The sequence below is a fragment of the Tachyglossus aculeatus genome, chromosome 11 (genome assembly GCF_015852505.1).
Source record: "Tachyglossus aculeatus isolate mTacAcu1 chromosome 11, mTacAcu1.pri, whole genome shotgun sequence".
Lineage (NCBI taxonomy): Eukaryota > Metazoa > Chordata > Mammalia > Monotremata > Tachyglossidae > Tachyglossus > Tachyglossus aculeatus.
The window spans coordinates 65,575,825-65,600,847 of record NC_052076.1 but is presented as its reverse complement, the minus strand read 5'-3'; the positions used below and the strand labels follow the sequence as shown (position 1 = coordinate 65,600,847).

Sequence of the window (25,023 nt, the reverse complement as noted above, 5' to 3'; positions counted from 1 at the left end):
CACTCCTCCCTCCTTCCTCCTTCCCCTTTCTCCCTCCTTCCTCCCCACTTTCTTCCTCTCTCTCTTTCTCCCTGCTCTCCCACTCTCCCTTTCCCTCTCCTCTCCTCTTCCCCACTGGCAGTGACAGTTGTGGCTAGGAAACACCTGGGTGATGCAACGACATCACGTCACATTATGTGACATAGTGACATCGTGCCATTTGGGAGGCCCACAGATTATACGATTGGCTCTTCGTGCACCAACTGCTCAAAGTTTTCATTTTGTTTGGTTCTTCTACCAAAAAGACTGCTGCTCTAAAGATTGCAGGGTGGAGACATTTTTGGCCCTGGGGCTCTGATAGCCGCACTTTTCCAAATTTGAATCTAACCTGGCTCTAGATCAGATCTTCGCTGCACAAGGCACATGACTGCTGTTTAGTAGATCATTTCTTTCTCACTACCCTCTGCATGAGGAACCTGTTACATATTAAGTCATTTGATTTCTGGGAATGAAATTTTCTTCCATATTGGACCAAAAGTGAGGCATTATTTAGACTCCCCAACGCAAGGCATTTTCCTATGTTGTACTCTTTAGTGGAACTAGTCTTAAGTTTTAAGCATGTAGGTGAGAGAGAAGAAGGGGAAGGAGGTGGTGAGAGTTTCTTCATTGGGAATTGTTTTTCAACTTGTGCTAAATCACATCATCTGGCAACTTTTTATTTTAATGAAACTAATGCATTATGGATATGGCATACCAGCAGATGAAATATCTACAAACTAATGAATGCACTTATTCTGTTGGGAGGACATAGATATTAGAAAGGTACTTTACTGGTACAGAATGCATTTATAACCCCTAATTCTGCCTGTTGCTGGAACTAGTAATTTGAAGCTGTGGATTTTTTCAGCAAGATGTTAGTTAGCTGAGGGAACAGATATAGTTGAAACATTTGACTAATAAATAGTGAGGGTTGATTCTTCAGTTACTAGGATCTCAGAGACTTCTGGATCATGTTTAGAATACCTTGTTTGTATTGATGATAGTGATTTAATACCTTCTCAAACCCAGTTAGTGATTGTACTTTAATGATAAAACTTTGTGTTAAGGTTTTTCTACCAGAACATTTGGAGGAGTTGGGATGAAGAGGAAGAGGACGAATATGACTATTTTGTTAGATGCGTCGAACCTCGATTGAGATTGTAAGTGCCTCATTTCTGTTCTTGTAGAGGTGGTTTATCCCCTGTGTCTGCTTGTTGGAAGAACATTTGTAGCATAACTCTATATGAAATTATGGACATTTTTATGCATGTGATGTGAAATTGAATATTCTGCTTAAAAGCCATATGCTGCCAAACAGCTGGTATATTTCTTACAGAAATTGCTATCAGAAAGACGCAAAATGAACACGAAACTTAATGGACTGCTTTGTATTTTCTTGTAGCTTCTTTGGAAATGTGGTTTCGAGCCTTCCACTAGATGGTGTTCTAAAACCAGATATCTTTCTTCATTTTCAAGGGCTGCGATTTAACAAGGGGTAAATAAAAAAGAACAAAACTAGGATTTTGGAGCTTAAAAAAATGGAAAGTGAGAGATTTTTAAAAGTTGGGTGATCAGTGGCATGAGATGCAAATGGTATCAATTTTCATAGACCTGAAAGTGTACCAGCTGCGTCTTATTCCATTATTTGGCTGGAACAGTTTAAGAAGTATTATGACAGTGGATAGAGCGTGGACCTCGGAGGACCTGAGTTCTAATCCTGCTCTGCCACTTGTCTGCTGTGTGACCTTGTGGGCAAATCACTCCTCTGTGCCTCAGTTACCTCTTCTGTAAAATGGAGATTAAGACTGTGAGCCCCATGTGGGACATGGACTGTGTCCAACCTTATTAACCTATATCTACCCCAGCACTTAATACAGTGCCTGGCACATAGTAAGTGCTTAACAAATGCCATTTTAAAAAAATAAGTGGATAAGAGAGAGGGAAGCCTTAGTACTGTTCTTCTAGGGATAGAGCATTGTAGCATTTAGCATTGCATTTTCTAAATCAGTTGTGATTTCTTTTCAGCTTTTCAACTGTTTTCCCTTGGTGTATGTAAAATGTCAGAATTATAGTCAGTCTGAAAACTCTTCAGGTTTAATAAGAGTCCTTTTGAATGACGATGCTTGGCTTAGACCGAGGGGAAATGTAAGGACACTTCAATACCTTTGATGCCGTGTGCACCTGGAACATTTGATCTTGGAAAAGAATAGTCACATTTACCAACTTTGAATGAGAGCTAACAACAAAAAGCAATTTTCCATACATGCCTCTTTAAAGCACCAGCAGATGGTAAGGCAGAAGGGAGGAATTGTTTTCTGTCAGAGAGGAGAAACTTCGCTACTGATGAAGGAACTGGAATGGCAGCAAATGCCGACAGACACTTTAAGGAAGTCTCTGATGGGCTCAGATGGGAATGGAGTTCTCATTAGGGAAAACTCAAAGGGAATCAAAGTACACCATCTTTATTTTGCAGTGTATAGTAAATATTTTTCCTTGCTAATTCACAACATCATTCTTCAAAGCTTGCGTGTCTTGAAAAGCACAGATGTTTTTGTTCTTTTGCTCCTCCAATTTCTGAAGTAACAGATACAAGCAATAGGAATATACGATTTAATTTGGATGCCTGAGATGTTAATGTTTACTCAAAAGTTGACTTTTAATTCTTCACAATTTGATAGTCTTTGGAACAATCAGTTTTTATTACTGCCATTGGCAAAGTAAACTTGGACTAGCTTTAAATTCTGACTAATCAGCCCAGAAACATTTTTTTTTTCCTTTGGATGTTTCATATCATCTATTGATTTGATCATTTTTCATTAATTTGAATAACAATATTTGAAACTGTGATATTTTTAGTACCACTGAAGATTTCGTTTATTGTACATATTTACTATTCTATTTTAATTTGTTAATACTTTTTTTTCTGTTGTTGTCTGTCTCCCCCTTCTAGACAGTGAGCCTGCTGTTGGGTAGGGACTGTCTCCATAGGTTGCCAACTTGTACTTCTCAAGTGCTTAGTACAGTGCTCTGCACACAGTAAGTGCTCAATAAATATGAATGAATGAATGAATGAATGAATTTCACTAAAATTCAGTATATATCTGGGTTAGGTCAGTAGTTTTCAATAAGCAAACCACTCAGGTTGTCTCCTACTCTTAACCACCAGAGGCTCTCAGACCCAAAGGAGTCTGAGCCCATTGTTACAACAGAGAATTAAAAGGAAACTTTTGGGAATAAAACAAACTTGAACATTAAACAACCCTTTTGGCATAAATAACCTTTTATTTAAAACAAACAAGCGGATTGCCCTCATAGTTCATTTATCCATTCAGTTGTATTTATTGAGCCCTTACTGTGTACAGAGCACTGTACCAAGTGCTTGGGAAAGTACAATAAAACAATAAACAGACATTTTCCCCGCCTACAAACAAGATTACAGTCCCTTAATAAGTCAACACGTAGAAGAGAAGCAGTGTGGCCTAATGAATAGAGCACAGACAGGGGAGTTGGAAGAAATTGGGGTCTAATCCTAGCTCCTCCACCTGTTTGCTGAGTGGCCTTGGGCAAGTCACTTAACTTCTCTGTGCCTCGGTCACCTCATCTGTGAAACAGGGATTGGGATTGAGACTGAGCCCCATGTGAGACATGGACTGTGTCCAATCTGATTAGTTTGTCTCTATCCCAGAACTTAGTACTGAACCTGGCACCTAGCAGTTAAAAAAAAAAAAATAGGACATTAAAAGAAGCACAGAGTTGTTTTACCTAAGGACATATAGCACCTAATGTTCTGGGATGTATTGCTTGTACTAGGACTTCTAGTTTAAAAGCACTGCTCATATTCTTGATTATTTTTAGAGCATGACTAACTTTAAAAAGTACCCACTTATACCTTGTTTAGCCAGCAAAGTGCAGACTTCTATTGTATGAGTGTTTATCTAAAGACAAAACATTGTGAAATTTTGTTTGGTAGTATCTCTGGTTAGGGATAATAATAAATAATAATAATGACATTTATTAAGCACTTATTATGGGTAAAGCACTGTTCTAAGCGCTGGGGAGGTTACAAGGTGATCAGGTTGTCCCACGGGGGGCTCACAGTCTTCATCCCCATTTTACAGATGAGGTAACTGGGGCCCAAAGAAGTCAAGTGACCTGCCCAAAGTCACACAGCTGAGAATTGGCAGAGCTGGGATTTGAACCCATGACCTCTGACTCCAAAGCCCGGGCTCCTTCCACTGAGCCACGCTGCTTCTCAAGGATGCTTCTCACACTGCTTCTCAGGGATATTACATACTTCTTTTTTAAAGCCTTATACATTAGTTTTAAATCTAATGTGTGTGGGCACTATTTGCCCTGTGATGTCCAAAAATAGACAAGCGATTTTAGATCTCTTTTTTGAAACAACAGCTGTCCCAAAAGAGCAACATCATTTATCGCTGGGGTCCTGGCCAGAGAGGGAATCAGCATGGCTCAGTGGAAAGAGCATGGTCTTGGGAGTCAGAGGTCATGGGTTCTATTACTGGCTCTTAACTTCTCTGTGCCTCAGTTACCTCATCTGTAAAATGGGGATTAAGACTGTGAGCCCCATGTGGGACAACCTGATCACCTTGTATCCTCCCCAGCACTTAGAACAGTGTTTTGCACATAGTAAGTGCTTAACAAATGCCATTATTATTATTATTATTATTATTATCATTATTATTATTATTATGATTCCACGCTCTGAGTGAAACTAGATTTCCTGAGGTGATCAGGAGAGGTTGCCACTGCTCAAGAAATGCAGGGCTCTGCTGACTGCTGCCTAAACAAGGGCTTTTATTCGTCATTGAATGGTCCTCTGAAGAGGGCTGGTGGCTTCTCCCATTAATCGCAGGCAAGGAGCATCTTTTGAATGTACCGTCATGTACTTAGTAGGATCTTCTACTAAGTGCTGAGGTAGATGCACGTGCTGCCAAAGTCACCGTATATCTTCAGGCCACGGCATGGTGCACTGACCTGATCGTTGTCACATAGATTGCTGAAGGAATAGAACTCCAAGACCTCTATTCCATTTTCATCTACCTTTCAGAAGCATTTGACACATAAAGACTTTTAGACTGTGAGCCCCTTTTAGACTGTGAGCCCACTGTTGGGTAGGGACTGTCTCTATATGTTGCCAATTTGTACTTCCCAAGCGCTTAGTACAGTGCTCTGCACACAGTAAGCGCTCAATAAATATGATTGATGATAAAGCAGATCAGGACTCTGGCAATTAGTTTAGAAAATTTGAGCCCCGGGAGACATTCATCAGAATTTTGAGATCGTTCCTCAGTCCATGACTTGTCTTTTCAGATTTGGAGATTGCCAGTGGGGTAAAGCAGAGCTATGTAGTAGTATCATTCCCTTTATTCTATGCAGCCATTCTGGAGGTCTTTTTATTTTTAATAAGCTCCCCGGATGGTAGCGTAGAATCGGTTTCAGATCCTCATGGAAGGAAATTGGATGGTGAACCCCAGAGTCAGCCTGATGCTCCGGTTGGCTGTGACTGAAGAAAACCAAAGTGAAGTGTTGCCCAGTACCGGGAAAACCCTACACACCAAAGTTCTTCACTGACAACATGGACCTGAATCTGACCGGGACCCTTTTAGCACACCGAACCACAATGCATGGATCGACAGAGGGGTAGAATGTTTAATCAGGACGGTTAGCATGCCCGTCAGTAGAGCGGCAACATGGAATCAGATTTCAGACCAAACTGTAGGTCTACAGAGCTACGTTGTTATCATCCCTTCTCTGCAGTTGGCAAATACAGACCCACTTCATACTCCTCCTCCAACTTCTTGACCAGGTTCATCGACATCACTGATAAGGCTGTTCTCCAGCAGAAAGATCAAAAATGGGTCCTGGAACAGTCATTCTACTACTGTTGATGCCTTTTTCACCTCGACACAGCTTTCTGGGTTGGGTATATGAGGACAGGGTGGCAGGCAGATTCCCAAATAAATGTAGTATGGAGCACCGAAAGCAAGGGGAACAGAAGAAATGTTTTCAGGTGGCATTAAAGCTCAGCCTAGGCCACTTGGCATCAGGAGAATGCTAAAAGGAGCGTTTCTATTCAAGCAGCATCTTTGAGTGTATTATGAGACAGAGCAGAAACTTTAACTGTGCATGGAATGGAAAAGCTATAGTCTTTGTGTATGCATGTTGCAGTTGGGACCGTCAGCTTTTCATTTATCTCCATAGATGAACTTCAGTGAATTTGAAGCCTCAGTAAGTCTTTTCCCTACTGTAACAGAGAAGAGGCCTGTCTACGAGGGCCAGTCTTTCTCAACCTTCCCTGTGCCTACCGTGCTTTAGGCTGTGATGAAGCTGGTGTTAGAATATGCTTCTGAATCACCGGGAGACGGCCAATTCATCAGATCTGAGTATCATCGAGGGTCCTTGAGAGAATCATCCAGGTGCTTAGGCATGTGGATGATGGGTTGAATGTGTAGGTGATTATAAACTGCTTTGCAGAGGCACTAAGGCTCTATGGAAGGAAAATAAGTCCAAAGAAGATGAGGTTTATAATAATATATGGTATTAAGCTCTTACTATGTGCCAGGCACTGTACAGAGCCTGGGGGTAGATACAAGCTAATTGGGTTGGACACAGTCCCTGTCCCTCATAGCGTTCACAGTCTTAATCCCCATTTTACAGATGAGGTAACTGAGGCACAAAGAAGTGAGGTGATTTCCCCAAGGTCACACAATAGGTGGAGCCAGGATTAGAACCCAGGTCCTTCTGACTCCCGGGCCTGTGCTGTATCCACTAGGCCATGTTGCTTCTGAGTCTATGTGCCAATTTGCCTCAGAAGTCCCTTTACCCACCCAGATTTTCACTGGCCATTCGAGATGCGAATGCTGTCACTGAATTTAGCTACTGAGGCAGCAGTACAATATCCAACAATTTGCAGCTACACAAAAATGTAGAAAACTGAATCAAGAAGGGCATATGTCCTTTTGGGGGGCTGGCAGACTCTCTGTCATGCCAATGCAGCATCTAGCTTCGTTCCAGACTCAGTCAATTCGGCTGTAGTGTTGAGTGGCACTGCACAGAGAACCATCTTGAAGCTAACTGGGAAAATTGGGAAAGAATGTCAACTGAAGCAGCAAATTTCCCTGTCAGAGCACACAGCGCACACTAAGATAACTAAGCTCCCCCTTTCCTCTTCTTACCCTCCCTTCTGCATCACCCGGACATGCTCCCTTTGTTCTTTCCCCCTTCCAGCCCCACAGCGGTTTAAATAAATTATCTGTAATTTATTTATTTCTATTAATATCTGCCTCCCCCCATCTAGACCGTAAGCTTGTTGTGGGAGGGAATGTGTCTGTTTATTGTTGTAGTGTACTCTCCCAAGTGCTTAGTACAGTGCTCTGCACACAGTAAGTGCTCAATAAATATGATTGAATGAATGAAATTTAGGTACACAATCACACCGGGTTGTATTCTCAGGAACAGTAAATATAGGATCATCACTATGTAGTGGTCCTTGAAACGTGATGTAGCAAAGGATATGACCTGAAATCATAATAATGATATTGTCATCAAAATATCTCAGACCTTGAGGTATGGATAGTTGTATAGAAATCCTGTGTGGTCAGCTTCACAGATGTAGCAAAGGAGCATACAAATCCTAGAGCTAAAATTTCTCAGATGGTTATTATTATTGGTCACAACAGTGGCTAAAGCTTGTCACAGTAAGGAGAGCTGCTGGAAGATTGACCGGGTCACCTGACTCTGATTCAAAGTGAACAGATCCACTTTTCCTTCCTAGGTAACCTTAGCTATTTTGGGATTTTATTCCCAAAATAAAAAGGCAGTTGCCTTCTCCTTAAGATTTTAAAAAAATATTGGGTTATCTTTGTGGTAATTATTGCTTGAAATTGAGGTTTGTGGCATGGTTCAATTAATTCAATTAATTCATATAAATTAATTGTCATTATTTGTACATTCCTGGAGAAGGGTCATGGTCATAATTGGCCAAAACAAAATGCTATCTTTTATTTCTTACGCCCCCAGCTCTATAGTGTGGGGTTGATTTTCTTAAAAAAAACTCTGGGCTAAGGAAACCTCATACAGAGTACTTACTCATTCCAATGTTAGATGTTTAAATTATATATTATAAATTATATTAATGTCTCCCATTCTAGACTGAAAGCTCAATATGGGTAGGGAACATGTCCACTAATTCTGCTGTACTCTCCCAAGTGCTTTGTACTGTACTCTCCACATAGTAAGCACTCAACAAATACCACTGACTGTTTGCATAATTGTTTCTTCTGACAACAGGTTGCACTGGGTCGGAAACAAACTCGTGTAACTGAGACAACATTCCTCAATTCTCTTAACAGCATTCTCACCAAAACACACACTAATAGTAATAACAATAGTAATAATAATATTTGTTAAGTGCTTACTATAAGCCAAGCACCGTATTAAGCACTGGGGTAGATATAACATCATCAGGGCCCACAGAGATGCACAGTGTAAGTAGGAGGGAGAGCAGATACTTGCAGATGAGGGAATTGAGGCAGGTAAATTCATTCAGTCGTATTTATTGAGCGCTTACTGTGTGCAGAGCACTGTACTAAGTGCTTGGGAAGTACAAGTTGGCAACATATAGAGACGGTCCCTACCCAACAGCAGGCTCACAGTCTAAAAGGAGGAGACAGACAACAGAACAAAACATATTAACAAAATAAAATAAATAGAATAAATATGTAGAAATAAAATAAAATGGTGTGGGGATTAGAACGGAGGTCCTGTGACTCCCAGCCCATGCATGCCCTTTCCACTAAACCATGCTGCTTGTGCTCAGGGAAAACCTGGGTTATGGTAGAACTGAGTATATTCTTTCTTCCTGAAAAGCCTTCTTTTTGCTTTCACACAAACCAAAGTATGCAACTCTCCCATTTGATGCATATTAATGTCCTTCCACCCTGTACCTGGGATTTTGTGAATTTTTTTTATGCAGGTTTGAGGCGGATTTTATACTCTGCTGTTTCAGTTTGGTGGCCTCAGGAATTGTCTTTTGGCTCTTAAGCTTTCAGCTTTATTCTGGCAACACTAAGCTTTTTAATACAGCTTTGTGCCAAATGGGGACTGTGCTTCAACTAGACTTTTATGTTTGTATATAACTAAGAAAATATGTCCTAGAAAACTGCATAAATATAAACTGGTTCTAAAGGAATGGCCAGCAATTAACTCTTATTTTTTGACTAAAATTTTTCTTAACTTCAGCAGGAAATTTCACTGCTTTTCTCATCTGAATCTTAGAGGGCCATGTTTTCCAAATTCAGAATTTCTCATAAAGGGGTTTAATGCTTCCAGGGATACTGTGGCAAAATTATAAAGACTGAATCTACAACCTCTTAATAGCTCAGATGGCAACCTCAAACTGGTCTACATAAACAGAATACTCAGACCTCCTTTGTCTCTTTCATCTAACTCCTTTTTTCTCCCTCCCTCCCTCACTTCTGTATAGTAGTAATGGTATTAACTAAGGGCTTACTGTGTGTAGAACACTGTACTAAGCGAAGGAGAGAATACACAGACAGGAATTGGGCATGAGCCCTTGTCCCTCAGGGAGCTCATAATATAAAAATCCCCTTACCTTCTGCTATTCCTATGCTTTGTTATTCCTAACATTTAAGATCTGATGCAAAAGAGAGAAATTTGGCTTTTTTAAATAAAGGAGTATTACGGAGAATTTGTAGAATGAATGAATTTTAGAGCCTCTGTTATAATTTTGACTATAAAGTCCTACCGTTATAAACAAATTATTATTATTCATTCATTCATTCATTCAGTCGTATTTATTGAGAACTTACTGTGTGCAAAGCACTGTACTAAGCACTTGGGAAGTACAAGTCGGCAACATATAGAGACGGTCTCTACCCAACAACAGGTATTACTATGGTACTTGTTAGTATTATGATATTTAAGTGTTTACTCTGTGTCAAACATTATTCTGAGCGCTGGGGTGGATGCAAATTAATTACATCAAGATACAGCCTCTGTCCCACATGGGACTCACATTCTAAGTAGGAGGGAGGTCAGATATTTAGTCCAGATTTTACAGATGAGGAAACTGATACGCAGACAAGTAAAATGACATTCCCAAGGTCACGCAGCAGGTCTCTCTAAATTAGGATCTAAGATTATAATAGGGCAGATATGCTTAGTACCAGAGGGGTAGGGCTAGATTTATAGAGGCCTCTTCCAGAGCTACTATTCTGTAACTGGGATTTTTAAAGATTTGTTTTTATTTTGAAAATATTTGAGAACATTATTTTGCTGACACACTTAGCCCTTGTGATTGGTGCCTTTTTTTCCTGAAATGAGAAAGGTGTGAGGAGGAGAGTTTATTTTAAAATAATATTACTATTCTTTTCTTTAATAATTCAGTGGGCCATGTGCAGAACGTGGAGTAGACTTGGTTTCTGCCCATGCTTTTAGATGATTAATAATGGCACATTCATCCGGGCCCAAACTGAATAACCAAAAAACTTTTATCCTGGGGCAATTTAACAGGGATGAACATATTCTTCAGTCCTCAACCAAAATATAATTATAATAATCAGAAATGAGTAGTATGCTCTTGAGGTCTGAAATTGAAAACAATTCTCTTAATGTGTCTTTCAGGACTGGGTGGGCCTGTTTTTCACCGTACCATTAAGTGACTGAAAAGTTTTTAATGTTAATTCTGCATTTCAACTTGCAGGCATTATGACATTCTTGAAGATCGGGTTCCCTCAGGACTCATTGTTGACTACCGTAATCTTCTATCTCAGTGTGAAGAGGTCTATAGGAAGTTTCTAAATCTGAGGAGCAGTTTGGGCAGCGATTCTGACTCCGAACTGGAAAACGTCTCCATGGTAGAAGGGTTGAGGCTGTATTCTGAGATCGAACAGCTGAAGCAAAAACTAAAGCTAATTGAGAACCCCTTGCTGAGGTATCATGGGTCTTTACTGTTCTTAGCCAGACCGGTAATACTCACCAGATGTTTTTGTTTTGAATTGAGAATTGACCACTGTATTTTGTATGTTTAAGATACGTGTTTGGTTATCAGAAGCAAACTGGACTCCAAGCAAAAGGAACACGTCCAACAGGCGGAAAGATCACCCATGTTGTCTCGACTTCCATGATGGTTAGCCTGCTCCAGTCTCTGCTCAGGGAACGGCTCTATCAGGAGTCTTGTGAAGAAGAAATAGAAATCCAGGTACGACGGAGAAGAGTTCCTCACTGCTCTTCATGGCTCTGGCTCTTAGATTCGTTGTGCTTTTTTTAAATCTCACCTCAGGAGAAAAAGCTTAAATTTTTTGCATTCGGAGAAAAGGCTTGCATTTTTATGCATTCACTGACAGTTTGCTGTTGTTGTCTTATGCTGTCGAGTCGTGTCCGACCCATAGCGACGCCATAGACATATCTCTAACAGAACGCCCCACTTCCATCTGCAGTCATTCTGTTAGTGTGTCCAGAGAGTTTTCTTGGAAAGTTACAGAACAAAATTTCCAAAATTGTGAAGAGTCTACTTTTAGCCTTCCGCTCTCCGACTGTTATCTCTCTGAGCGGGATTTCTGGGAAGTGATTGTTTATCCCAGGTGATTGAATGTTCTTTAATCATAACCCAATTACTGGATGCTGAGAGGGTATTGTGTTAAAGTGATATCCTGGAGCTATTCTTAAATGCAGTGGAGAACAGTGTTACTATTTTCTATTTGAACTCTGAAAGCCAACAGGGCCATTTTGGGCGTGTATTCATATCAGTTTGTAATCTTATTTTTCTTTCCAGTTCCATAGTGATCCACTGTCAGCTATAAATGCCTGCTTTGAAGGAGACACCGTCATCATTTGCCCTGGTCATTATGTGGTAAATGGCATGTTCTCCATTACTGACTCTATCAAATTAGAAGGTAAATGTGGAAGATCATGTAACTAACTTGTATGCATGAAAAGTTTGAGTACTAAGACTAGCAATCAACAGTTTTCTAGGTGTCAGGTGTGAGTTGAGTGTCCAGCCCTGTAATTTAAGTTTTGTCTGACTCCTTCCTAGTTTGTAGATTCCTTGAAGCCCGGGATCATCTCTACTTATTCTTTTTGTACTTTCACAGGTGCTTAGTACAGTGCTCCACAAACTTGTTTAACGCTTACTCTGTGCCAAGCACCATATTAAGCACTAGGGTAGATAGAAGACAATCAGGTCCGCCATAGTATATACTGTTGGTTGATTAAACACTCAGAAAGATTTTGCCTGGCAAAGCACATACAAATTCTAGAACGAGTTCTTATGAGAATCTAGGGATGTGCTTTACTTAGAGGTTGGGCTTATTTTTGAACTTGCTACAGCACGGGGTGACTGGAAAAAGTGGGGCTGAAAGTCAGGACACCTGGATTTCAGTTCCACTTTTGCCAGCATTTTTTACAGGGTGGTCTTTGGCAAGAATTAAATTCTTCAGCAGACTTAAGAACGAAGTGCTTTTCTGGATTCTGAAAAGCCTTTTCTCGTCTACACTTGGCCTCCAGCAATGCATGTATTTACAAATTCACTACTCAATTCAGGAATAGAGTGAGGTTTTGTGCTCATAGACTTGCCTTTCTGAACCTGCCGGTTGAAATGAAAGGCAGGCCAGTGCTCTAGCACATTTGAAGATTCTTTTAGTCTGAGTATCAGTGACCCTATGCCTCATGAGAAGGAATGCCGTGATGACAAATGAGATGACTGATATGAAAGAGCTTTGGGGAAAAAAAAGAACATATGAATTTAAGATATTATGGCCCTTCGCATTCTTGCACGGAGGGTTCATGCATGACTTTTGGGGTTGTCTACCTAGCTAGGGCCATTGAAATTTATAATGTCCACTTGAGTTGGTACTCAACAAACCCCGATGATTGCCGTGTTTTTTATAAAGCTTTCTGGCAATCACAAATTTTACACTGTTCCTAAGTGAAGTACTCGTAAAAAAAAAATACAACACTGAAAGTGCCTATTAAAAGTAACTCTGCAGTATTCACAGACTTATCTTGGATTTGGAGGGACTTCTAAATTTAGGTTACTTTACAGCTCTTCATCTTCAGCATACTTCCATAATGTGTCAGATAAGATGCACCTGTTCGACTGTTTACCCAAACAGCTTCAAGTTAGCAATAAAACTTGTAATGCAAAAAAGTGTATATCATTTTAGGGCTTCTACAGCTGTTCACAAAATGCTTAAGCTGTGTTTTTATCTCTATCTTGTCAAAACTTCTTAATGGAAGGAAGGCTGGAAGTTTAATTTCCTGCTGTTCACCACTACGTAGTCTTACCCCCTTTTTTTGTTTTATGTGTGTAATTTTTGCTCTCTTCCTCCTCTCCTCCGTTTGATTTATAAAGATGTGTGTGTATAAATAACACATATACAGGATAAATGACGGCAATGAAAACACTTTATTCTTCGGCGTATTGAAAATAACATTGATACCCTGGATCGTGTGGTGGCTGAGGAACTTCTTCCTGGGTTGGTGAGGAAATTAGGATGTAATTGCTAAAGGGTCATAAATAACCCTTCAGAATCCAAATAAAGGCTTTTAGATAATGGATGCAGGTAGATGAGAGTAGAGGTGGATTTACGACTACTGGGCATTTCTGAGAATTGGTGATCAGATGATTTCTGTCTGGTGAATGATATGGGTAATTATTTACATTAGAAGTGCTAGACTTAGTTGGTACCTACCTCTAAATTTAACTCCCACTGGTGCTTTCCTATCTTGATTTAAGATATGGGATCATTATAGGAGCCTGGTACCTTTGAATCCTTGAATGTCTCTCATTTGCATAAAATAATTTTCCCCCCAGAAAGGCAATTTTCTTGAAATCCCATTGTATTAACAGAATGCAAACAAGGCCAAGAGGCAGACTTAAGAATGAAGTGCTTCCCTGGTTTCTGAAAAGCCTTTCCTCGCCTACACTTGGCTTCCAGCAATACATTTATTTACGGGTTCACTACTCAATTCGGGAATAGAGCGAGGTTTTGTGCTCATAGACCTGCCTTTCTGAACCTCTTGGTTGAAATGAAAGGCAGGCCAGTGCTCTAGCCTACTTGAAGATGTTTTTACTCTATTGTCTCAAAGGTTGTATTCTATCAATTTTTCTAGAGGTTGCCAGGCATAGCGCTGAAAGAAAAAAAAATGTCCTGGGGAAATTAGAACCATTGAAAATGGAAAGGCGCAATTCAGAATTGTAAGGAAATGGTCTTGTAGGAAGCATCTGGAGACCGTAGAATTGTAGGATCATGTAAGAACATAAGGAATGTCGTTCTTGGATCAGACTTAATTGTAGCCCATCTAACCCAGTGTTCTCTTTCCAACAGTAAAAGCAGGGGGCTTGGAGGAAGAAATGTGTTGGTTCCTATTACTTACCATAACCGTTTTTTCCCTCTTTAGGTTATGGACTACCGGATGATATTGTAATAGAGAAACGGGGGAAAGGAGACAATTTTGTAGATTGTACAGGTGCCAGTATTAAAATCTCAAACGTGAAATTTGTTCAGCATGAGTCGGTGGAAGGAATCTTGAGTAAGTTACCTAAGCCTTTTTGCTTACTGTTTGAGGTTGGAGGTGGCATTGCTGAATAACTGAGGGTGAAGTTGGTGAAGTTTTGGGGCTTGACTGTTCTTTTAGAAATCATTTTCAAGACTTTATGAAGACGAGATGTGAAAAGTTATGGGAATTGCACGTATCACTGATTATTAGAAAGGGAATTGCTACATAAGGGAAGGCAATTTTTTTTCCTTAAGGAAAAATGCCGGCACATCACTCGTGTATAACAGTTTTGTCACTTCAGAAGTGTTTTAAAAGGTATCTCAAAGTGAAATTGGAAAAAAAAGTACAAGTGGTAAGCTTAAGATGTTGCGGTTATGTGATGGTTTCTTGGTTTAAAAAATTTGCAGTCTGAAAAAAGATACTAATTTTTTTCTCATAAGTGGAGTAAATGAAGCAAACCCTATGAGCCATGGATTTTTTGGTATTTGATATTCTGAGTGGTAGTTTAGGAACTTCTTGAAATGTGTTTGAGAAATAATATATTTATAATGAATTTCCCCTGCATGTACGTTCACTGATCATCATTTCCTTTATACATAAAAGTACTGGTTTTGTAAGCTTGGAAAATATGTTGTTTTTCCTGTAGCTTATTGAAAAATCATTCTTTTAGAAATTCTTTCCCCTAGAACTGACTTTTTTTTAGTCCTGTGTTCTATTATTTTCTGAATTATTTGTCATAGGCCTCAGAGCTCTTTCTCCTTCCCCCATCCAAAACTCAGAAACAAAATGCCCAATTATTAATTTTGCTGGCTACCACATCATTTTTAGAAAAATGCCACTTGTAGAAGAGTGGATTTTTAAAGAAGCACTTTTTAAGACAATTAGTGGATACCAGACTAAAAATGAACACCTAATTATTATTACTTTGAATGGACTTGTTGGGAATTTTTAAAATTAAAGGCCAAATTACATCCCTAATATTTTGAGCAAGTGTTTCACCATAAATTCATAACTCATTTTGGAATCTAGATCTAGCGATGTACTTTAACAGCTAGCTAATTCAATACCCTTGTACCATGATGCTACATTTGAGAAGTTATTGTAACATCTAATGTAGTTGATCTGAGATGAATATTTTCCATCACAGGTGTTCACCATGGCAAAACTACTTTGGAAAACTGTGTGCTACAGTGTGAGACTACAGGAGTTACAGTTCGAACATCAGCAGAGTTATTAATGAAGAACTCGGATTTATATGGGGCTAAGGTACAGCTTTATTGGGTCTGCATACCAGAGCGAATCCATAGACATTGAATCCATTGAGCCGATCAAATGAATCCATGAATTATCCTCTCAAACCTCATTTCCTGAATCCTCCCCTTCCCTTCTATCCTGGTCCAGGCAGTCATTCATCGTATTCTGGCTAGATACTGTATCAACCTCCTCACTGGTCTCCTTACCTTCAGCTTTCCTTGTCCACTTCTTTGTGCCGCCTGGATCACCTTTGTAAAATGTTGTTCTGTACCCTTTTCTCCATTCCATCAAAGCTTCAGTGGTTTCCTGTTGTTTTCCACATCGAGCAGAAAGTTCAGGCTTTAAGTCACTCCATCAGTTCTCTTTCTTTTATTCATTCTCTTCTCCCTTAACACTCCATCTCACACTCAAAGGGAGAAGGTGAGTCAGTCAATCAATGGTATTTAGTGAGTGCTTACTGTGTGCAGAGCACTGTACTCAGCACTTGGGAAGTACAAATCAGCAACGTATAGCGACGGTCCCTGCCCAACAATGGGCTCTGTGAACAAGGAGCTGGTTATGTGAGAGACGAGATTGAGCAAAGCGAGTAGGTTTTGATGTTCGAGGAGCTAAGTGTGCGGGCTGAGCAGTAGTAGGAGATTAGCAAGATATGGGGACGCCGGGGGTGAGAACTGGTTACCTTAAAGCTGAAGACATGTAGTTTCTGACTGATAGGGAGATGGATGGGCAACCAGTGGCGATTTTTGAGAAAGTGGGGTGACATGCAGAATAATTTTTTAACAAAATGATCCAGGCAGCAGAGTAACATATGGACTGGAGTAAGGAGAGACAAGAGTGAGGAAGGTCAGTGAGGTGCTGATACAATAATCGAGCTGCGATATGCTAAGCTCTTGGTTAAATGTGGTGGCAGTTCAGACAGAGAGGCAGGGTTGGATTATGGACACGTTGTGAAGGTAGAACCAACAGGACTTGGTGACAGGCTGAATATACCAGTTGAATGAGAGAGATGAGTCGAGGACAATGTCAAGATTATGGGCTTGTGAGACAGGTTTGGGGCGGGGGGAGGTTGTCTATAGTGATGGGAAAGGTGTGGGGAGGAGAACATTTCGATGGGAAGACAGGAGTTCTGTTTAGAACAGAAGCAGCGTGGCTCAGTGGAAAGAGCACGGACTTTGGAGTCAGAGGTCATGGGTTCAAATCCTGGCTCAGCCAACTGTCAGCTGTGTGACTTTGGGCAAGTCACTTAACTTCTCTGTGCCTCAGTTACCTCATCTGTAAAATGGGGATTAAGACTGTGAACCCACAATGGGACAACCTGATCACCTTGTAACCTCCCCAGCGCTTAGAACAGTGCTTTGCACATAGTAAGCGCTTAACAAATACCATCATTATTATTATGTTAAATTTTGAGGTGTTGGTGAGATATCCCAGAGAGTTATCCTGAAGGCAGGAGGAAATGAGAGACCGCAGAGAAGGGCTGGAGATGTAGATTTGGTTTAGAGATGGTTGTAGAAGTCATTCATTCATTCAATCGTATTTATTGAGCGCTTACTGTGTGCAGAGCACTTGGGAAGCACAAGTCGGCAACATACACATATGTTGCACATATATGACACAAGTCATGGGAGCGAATGAGTTCTCCAAGGGAGTGGGTGAAGTTGGAGAATAGAAGAGGGCCCAGAACTGAACCTTGAGAGACTCCCATAGTAAAGGAGAACGGAGGAGGGACCTGCTAGATTCCTGCCTCGGACTCCTTTGTCATGGCCTTCTCCCTCTTGGAGGTCCCCCTTCTTCAAATCTGCCAGACCATAGCTCTCCCCATCTTTAAAGTCCTTCTGCTCGCCCACCAGTTCATTGGTCTAGGGTATGATTCTAGCTTAGGGTGCGAGAGGTCCTGGGTTCAAATCCTCCAGCGCTTTGTACAGTGCTTAGTACGGTTCTGAGCCCCGGGGTAGATACAAGGTAATCAGGTTGTCTCACGTGGGACTCATAGTCTTAATCCCCATTTTACAGCTGGAGTAACTGAGGCACAGAGAAGTTAAGTGACTTCCCCGAGGTCACACAGCAGACAAGTGGCGGAGCGGGATTAGAACCCGTCCTCTGACTCTCAAACCCGTGTTTTTGCCACTAGGCCATGCTGCTTTTCTTTTCCCAGGTCCATATCCTCCCCATTAGCACCTAAGAACTTGTGCATTCACAACCATCCATAGCTCATTTATAACTATTGATTGGCATATTCTATTTAAGCACTTCTTTCTATCTGGAAATTATTTTAGATCTTTCTCCACTATTAGATGGTAAATTCCTGGAGGACAGGGATTGTATCTGACGTCTGTGGTTTCTCTCAAGTCCTTAGTTACAGTGCTTTGCACCTTGTAGGTGCTTAATAAATAATACTGATTGATTATTCCCAAAGTGTGAAAGAAAAATAAGAAATCTTCAAACTCAACTGTAATTTTAAGGAGGATCACCTAAGTATCTTAAAACTGGTAGCTTCTGTTGATAAGCGTGGTCTTTGAAAGCCAGATATTTGAATTGAGCTGTATTTGTGAGCACAAAACTTGTATAAATAATAATAGTAACTCTGGTATTAGTGCTTTCTACATGTCAAGCACTATATTAAATGCTGGAGTAAGAGAAGCAGCATGGCTCAGTGGAAAGAGCATGAGCTTGGGAGTCAGAAGTCATGGGTTCTAATCCCGGCTCTGCTGCTGGTCAGCTGTGTGACTTTGGGCAAGTCACTTAACTTCTCTGGGCCTCAGTTACCCCAACTGTAAAGTGGGGATTAAGACTGAGCACCCCACGTGGGACAACCTGATCACCTTGTATCCACCTAGCACTTAGAACAGTGCTTTGCCCATAGTAAGTGCTTAACAAATGCCATCATTATTATTATTATAAGCAGATCTGACACAATCCCTTTCCCATAGGGGGCTCACAGTCTTAAAAGGGTGGAAAAGCAGGTATCCCATTTTAAAGATGAGGAAATTGATGAACAGAGAAGCTGAGTGAATTGCCCAACATCACACAGCAGGGCAGGGACAAAACCAGTGTTAGAATCCAGGTCTCCTGGTTCCCAGTCCCGTGTTCTTTCCACTAGGTCCTGCAGTTTCTGTGGGGCACAAGATATTTTTCGCTGAACTTTGCTCAACAATCCTAAACCAGAAGTTTAGTAGAGCTCTGTTAAAATGCATAGTGGTACATTCTGGGGTCCAAAACTATTTAATTTCCAATTTTTAGTTTTTCCTGAACAACTTGAATTATTTTCAAGCCCTGTGTTCTCTCTCATTGAGACAGTGGTGGAATGAGCAATTGCTTTTTGTATCTGAAAGAAAATAAGGGCCTCTTCAGTCAATATTTGATTTGCCCTGAATGAAAGAAATTGAAATAAAAGGGTCAAATACTGAAGTGGATAGCTTCGGTTCTGTACACAGAGGGGAGGTGAAACTTTATGTCAACTAGCCAAAAGCAGAAAATTTTGAAATCTTGATCATTAAGTTACCTAATAACGCTGTTTGGCAAAGCACTTAATATACATTTGTAAAGTGCCAGGGAAAATCTAAACAGAAAAGTAAATGCAGCCTTTGTTCTAATTTGTTAAATTTCTATGGAAACATTTTCAACTATAACTTGCAGGGTGCTGGTGTTGAAATATACCCAGGGAGCGTGTGTACCCTGAGTGACAATGGAATACATCACTGCAAGGAAGGAATCCTAATTAAGGTACGTGCCAGTCGACTTGTGTTCTGTCACAGGGTTAGACTGATTGCATTTACTGAATAGCTAGGTTTGATTGAATTCCTTTGTTTTACATTCTACTGCTTTTTGGTTTTAGTAAGCATTTAGCAGACAAAAATCTTTAATCCTGTCAATGGTTGATGATAGGCATTTTCACAGTTTGGCGAGATAGTCTTGCTTGCCAGAACCTTTCAGATAAAGTGGGAAAATGCTACTTGTCAGACTTTGAAGAATATTTAGGATGCAAGACATTTCAATTCTTCCAAAGTGATGAGGTTTTTTTTTGAAGAGTTTAGCAAGAACCTTCTTGTTCTCTACAAAGTTGCTAACAGGATGGGAAAACATTACTTGTCAATCTTCCTCAGCGTACAAATTGAGTTTTTATGCCTTTAGCTTTATCTTTAGTAGAGTCTGGGAAATAATGAAGAGGAGATATTAAAGCGGAGAGTGTTGGATGTTAACGTTCCTTAAAACATTTGTTCTCAATCTCACAGGACTTTTTAAATGAGCATTATGATATGCCCAAAATAACCATGGTGAATAATGTCATCCATAACAATGAAGGCTACGGCGTGGTCTTGGTGAAACCTACAATTTTCTCTGACTTGCAGGAGAGTGCTCAAAATGGATCTGAAGGTATTAATTCCACATATTAATTCCTTGTTCGGTGACTGTTTTTTTCTTACACTAAGACACATTCACAGCTTTCTGAAGCTGTGGAAGGTGGTTTCAATTCTATACTTCAGTTCTTCTCCATGTACCTGGCTCTAGGGAAGGAGTGGAGTAAGGGTAGGCTAATAGCAGTGGAAATTTGGCTCCTTCCAGCATGGAACCATTGTTGCAGGCATGTCTGAAAGAAAAATTGCCCTGACCTGGTGGATTTTACTCTGGTGAAGCTGAAACTGGAGAAGAAGCAGCGTGGACTAGCGGGTAGAGCAAGGCCTGGTAGTAAGAAGGACCTGGTTTTTAGTCCTGGCTCCACCACTTGATTGCTATGTGACCTTGGGCAATTACTTCACCTCTCTGGGCCTCAGTTCCCTCATCTGTGACGTGGGTATTAAGACTGAGAGCCTCATGTGGGATCAGCGCTTAGAACAGTGCATGGCACATAGTAAGCGCTTAACAAATACTATTATTATTATTATTATTATTATTATTATATGGACTGTGTTGAACCTGATGAGCTTGTATCTACCCCAGTATGTAGCAGAATGGCTACATTGTAAGGGCTTAACAAATACAAATATGAGAAGCAGCATGGTGTAGTGGATAGAGCATGGGCCTGAGTGTCAGAAGGTCATGGGGTTCTAATCCTAGCTCTGCCACTTGTCTGCTGTGTGACCTTGGGAAAGTCACTTCACACAATGCCAACTCTCGCCTCGACCCCCTCCAATCTGGCTTCCATCCCTGACATTCCACAGAAACTGCCCTCTCAAAGGTCACCAGTGACCTCCTGCTTGCCAAATCCAACGGCTCCTACTCCATCCTAATCCTCTTCGACCTCTCAGCTGCCTTTGACACTGTGGACCACCCCCTTCTCCTCAGCACGCTATCCAACCTTGGCTTCACAGACTCTGTCCTCTCCTGGTTCTCCTCTTATCTCTCCAGCCGTTCATTCTCAATCTCTTTTGTGGGCTCCTCCTCCCCCTCCCATCCCCTTACTTTAGGGGTTCTTCAGGGGTCAGGTCTTGGTCCCCTTCTGTTCTCTATCTACACTTACTCCCTTGGTGAACTCATTTGCTCCCACGGCTTAACTATCATCTCTACGCTGATGACACCCAAATCTACATCTCTGCCCCTGCTCTCTCTCCCTCCCTTCAGGCTCGTGTCTCCTCCTGCCTTCAAGACATCTCCATCTGGATGTCTGCCCACCATCTAAAACTCAATATGTCCAAGACTGAACTCCTTATCTTCCCTCCCAAATGCTGCCCTCTCCCTGACTTTCCCATCACTGTAGACGGCACTACCATCCTTCCTGTCTCACAAGCCTGCAACCTTGGTGTCATCTTCGACTCTGCTCTCTCGTTCACCCTCACATCCAATCCATCACCAAAAACTGCCCGTCTCAGCTCCGCAACATCGCCAAGATCCACCCTTTCCTCTCCATCCCAACTGCTACCCTGCTGGTTCAATCTCTCATCGTATCCCCACTGGATTACTGCATCAGCCTCCTCTCTGATCTCCCATCCTCCTGTCTCTCCCCACTTCAATCTATACTTCACGCTGCTGCCCGAATCATCTTTGTGTAGAAACGCTCTGGGCATGTTACTGCCCTCCTCAAAAATCTCCAGTGGCTACCAATCAACCTACGCATCAGGCAAAAACTCCTCACTCTCGGCTTCAAGGCTGTCCATCACCTCGCCCACTCCTACCTCACCTCCCTTCTTTCCTTCTACAGCCCAGCCCGCACCCTCTGCTCCTCTGCTGCTAACCTCCTCACTGTGCCTCGTTCTCACCTGTCCCACCATCGACCCCCGGCCTACGTCCTCCCTCGGCCTGGAATGCCCTCCCTCTGCCCATCCACCAAGCTAGCTCTCTTCCTCCCTTCAAAGCCCTACTGAGAGCTCACCTCTTCCAGGAGACCTTCCCAGACTGAGCCCCCTCCTTCCTCTCCCCCTCCTCATCCCCCCTGCCCTATCTTTTTCCCCTCCCCACAGCACCTGTATATATGTTTGTACAGATTTATTATTCTATTTTACTTGTACATATTTACTATTCTATTTAGTTTGTTAACATGTTTTGTTTTGTTGTCTGTCTCCCCCTTATAGACTGTGAGCCCGCTGTTGGGTAGGGACTGTCTCTATATGTTGCCAACTTGTACTTCCCAAGTGCTTAGTACAGTGCTCTGCACACAGTAAGCGCTCAATAAATATGATTGAATAAATGAATGAATCTCTGGATCTGTTACCTGTAAAATGGGGATTGAGACTGTGAGCCCTATGTGAGACAGGTGCTGTGTCCAACCTGATTTGCTTGTATTCACCCCAGCACTTAGTACAGTGCCTGGCACATAGTAAGCACTTAAATGCCATAATTATTATAATTATTAAATACCATTTTTTTTAAAAAAAGAAGGGAGCTCAGAAATAGGGGAAAAATGAGCATCATAGGTTTTTAGATTTCTCCAGGCAACTAGTTGCATAGTGATCTTGAGTGCACAATTGACATGTCAGTACTCCCTGTTCTCTAAGTAGATCTCTCTGCTCGCACAGTGGTGGGTAGAGATTAGGTTCTGAAGAGGATGTAGAGATTAGTACAGTGCCAAGTGCTTGGTACAGTGCTTTGCACACAGTAAGCACTTAATAAATCCAGTTGAATGAATGAAGGGGCCAGGGAGAAGTACCTAATGGGCCAAAGCAGTAGAAGAGCTTTGTCGAAGACGTGGACGAGAGAGGGAAGAAGTAGTAATTGGTTAAAAAGAAGACTAGCAATTGGACGTTAGGGGAAGAAAATCTTAAATATGAAATGTAGGAAGCACTTGCTTTTCTCATAAACAGCTGGGAAAAGAGAAAAAGTATGGCCGAGAAAGTGTACCGAGCCTACTTGCCTCCTTTTTAATGTGAAGCGTTCTCCCTCGGCTCATCTCTTAGCTCTCTAGATTGTAAGCTCCTGTGGTTAGAGAACATGTCTTCCAACTCTGTTATATCACAGCCTCCCAAGAGCTTAGTACCAGATCTCTGCACACAGTAAGCACTCAATAAATACGATAAATTAGTGATTTTTTTTTCTCTTATAGAAAATAAAGCAGCGGCTGTTCTGACAAGTGGCCAGACAGAGGCTGTTGGCAAGGGAGTGCATGAAGAGCTAAGTCTCTATGTCCTTGGTGAAACAGAGCCCTCTACGAGGCCAGACCCCGCTGAGCAAGAGGAGGGCAACTGTGAGATTGTCAATGAACTGGTCGCCGCCTCCAACAAAAAGGGCCAGCTGAAGAAGAAAAGGTTGAGCGAACTGGGGATCACAGAGGCCGACGATAACTTGATGTCCCAGGAGATGTTCGTTTCTATTGCGGGGAATCAGTTCAAATGGAATGGGAAGGGCAGCTTCGGGACGTTCCTTTTCTGACTGCTCCAGCTTTGAACATCGCTACCGTAGCTCCGATTTGCACACGTGACTATATTAACCATTGCTTTGCTTCATGCTTGGCATTTTGACCTTTTTTTTTTCTTTCTTCCTCGAATTGAAATTCAATTCAGGAGTATTTATAGGCATTGCACATGAACATTTTCCTTTTGTAGCAAAGGCGGTTGAACTAAAATACATTTTTAACAGAAAAAAAGTGGGGGCTTTGCCCACCTGAAAGGGCCTTGCTTTCCTAGTCATGTACTTCATTTTAATTCTCTATTACATTTCTAATGGGTGATACTTTAAAGTCTGGGCACTGGAAGTGGGGGAGAGATTATGGGGGACAATGAGCAGAAAGGAGGAGTTCCAGCTGGACAATGGCTAACATGTTCCTGCTTGGGGCCTCTTTACTCCAATTACAGTGAATGAGATTCCCAGACTTAGAAGTTGACTTGTCTTCAGAAAAAGAAAAAGCATATTAAAAAGCCACTTTTATAATTAAGATACTACCAACTATTCAATATATTATTGAGAACTTGAAGTGGGAAGGGTGTGGACATTTTTATGCTTGTTTTTGTTGAAAAGATAACAAAAGGCTGCAACAAATCGTAAGTTGGTATGAAGAACTTTCCCCCGGGGCTGAATGTGACCTACGAATAATGTATTGCTTTTCTTTCACCGTGTCAGTATTTTGATGGAATTGCACCTCCATTTTTTCTCCAAGAAAAGAATGAATTGTAAACATGCTTGTATGAACTACATTTTCATGATAGTCATATGGTAAATCCAAACTTTTAAGAATAATGCAAATGTTTTTTCGAAAATATATGCATATATTATGTATTGATTAAAACTACAGGAAAAATGTTGAACTTGAATTCTGTGAGGCCTTTAAAACTACAAGAAACATGAAGGTGAAAACCTGTCGATTTAAAAACTGTCAGATCTACTCATTAGGGGTTCAGAAAATATTATGTATTTTTTCATTTGTTAGTGTACTTTCACTTAATGATCTCTTAGTAGTATTAATTCTCCTTTTTAGTGCTCTGATTCTTTTTTTCTGGTGTCAAAATGTTTATGCACGGTCATGTGGATGTTCAAACATGATTTTTATGTTTGTTTCACTGCCAAGGGACTTCTGAAAACAAATTACTTTGATTAGGGTGTACTGATGAATTGTGTAGCCTTAACAAAATAATTTTGAAGTCAGCTATCAGCACTTCGGATTTTCAGCAATTGGTTCTTGAAAGCTACAACTTGAGTCAAAATGTTTCAAGTGGGAACCAATTTTTCACAATACTGTAATAAATAGAGGATTGATTCCTGAACCAAAGTTGAACACTTGTTTTTTACAAAATCATGCAAAATTTTGTACCCAGTTATGGATGAGCAATGTAACTCTTAGAGTAT

At 41.0% G+C, this 25,023-nt stretch overlaps 1 protein-coding gene across 1 annotated transcript in view; it reads left to right on the top strand.

The window, feature by feature from the left end:
• Positions 1–23,790, top strand: part of SHCBP1 (SHC binding and spindle associated 1) — a 44,919-nt gene extending 21,129 nt beyond the window's left edge. Inside the window, exons 5-13 of the mRNA XM_038754370.1 lie at positions 1,086–1,178; positions 10,763–10,993; positions 11,092–11,260; positions 11,834–11,954; positions 14,461–14,592; positions 15,707–15,825; positions 19,450–19,536; positions 20,046–20,187; positions 23,288–23,790. Of these exons, the coding sequence (XP_038610298.1) occupies positions 1,086–1,178; positions 10,763–10,993; positions 11,092–11,260; positions 11,834–11,954; positions 14,461–14,592; positions 15,707–15,825; positions 19,450–19,536; positions 20,046–20,187; positions 23,288–23,613 (1,420 nt within the window). The 3' untranslated portion in view covers positions 23,614–23,790. The remainder of the gene's footprint in view (positions 1–1,085; positions 1,179–10,762; positions 10,994–11,091; positions 11,261–11,833; positions 11,955–14,460; positions 14,593–15,706; positions 15,826–19,449; positions 19,537–20,045; positions 20,188–23,287) is intronic.
• The last annotated feature ends 1,233 nt before the right edge of the window (positions 23,791–25,023 follow it).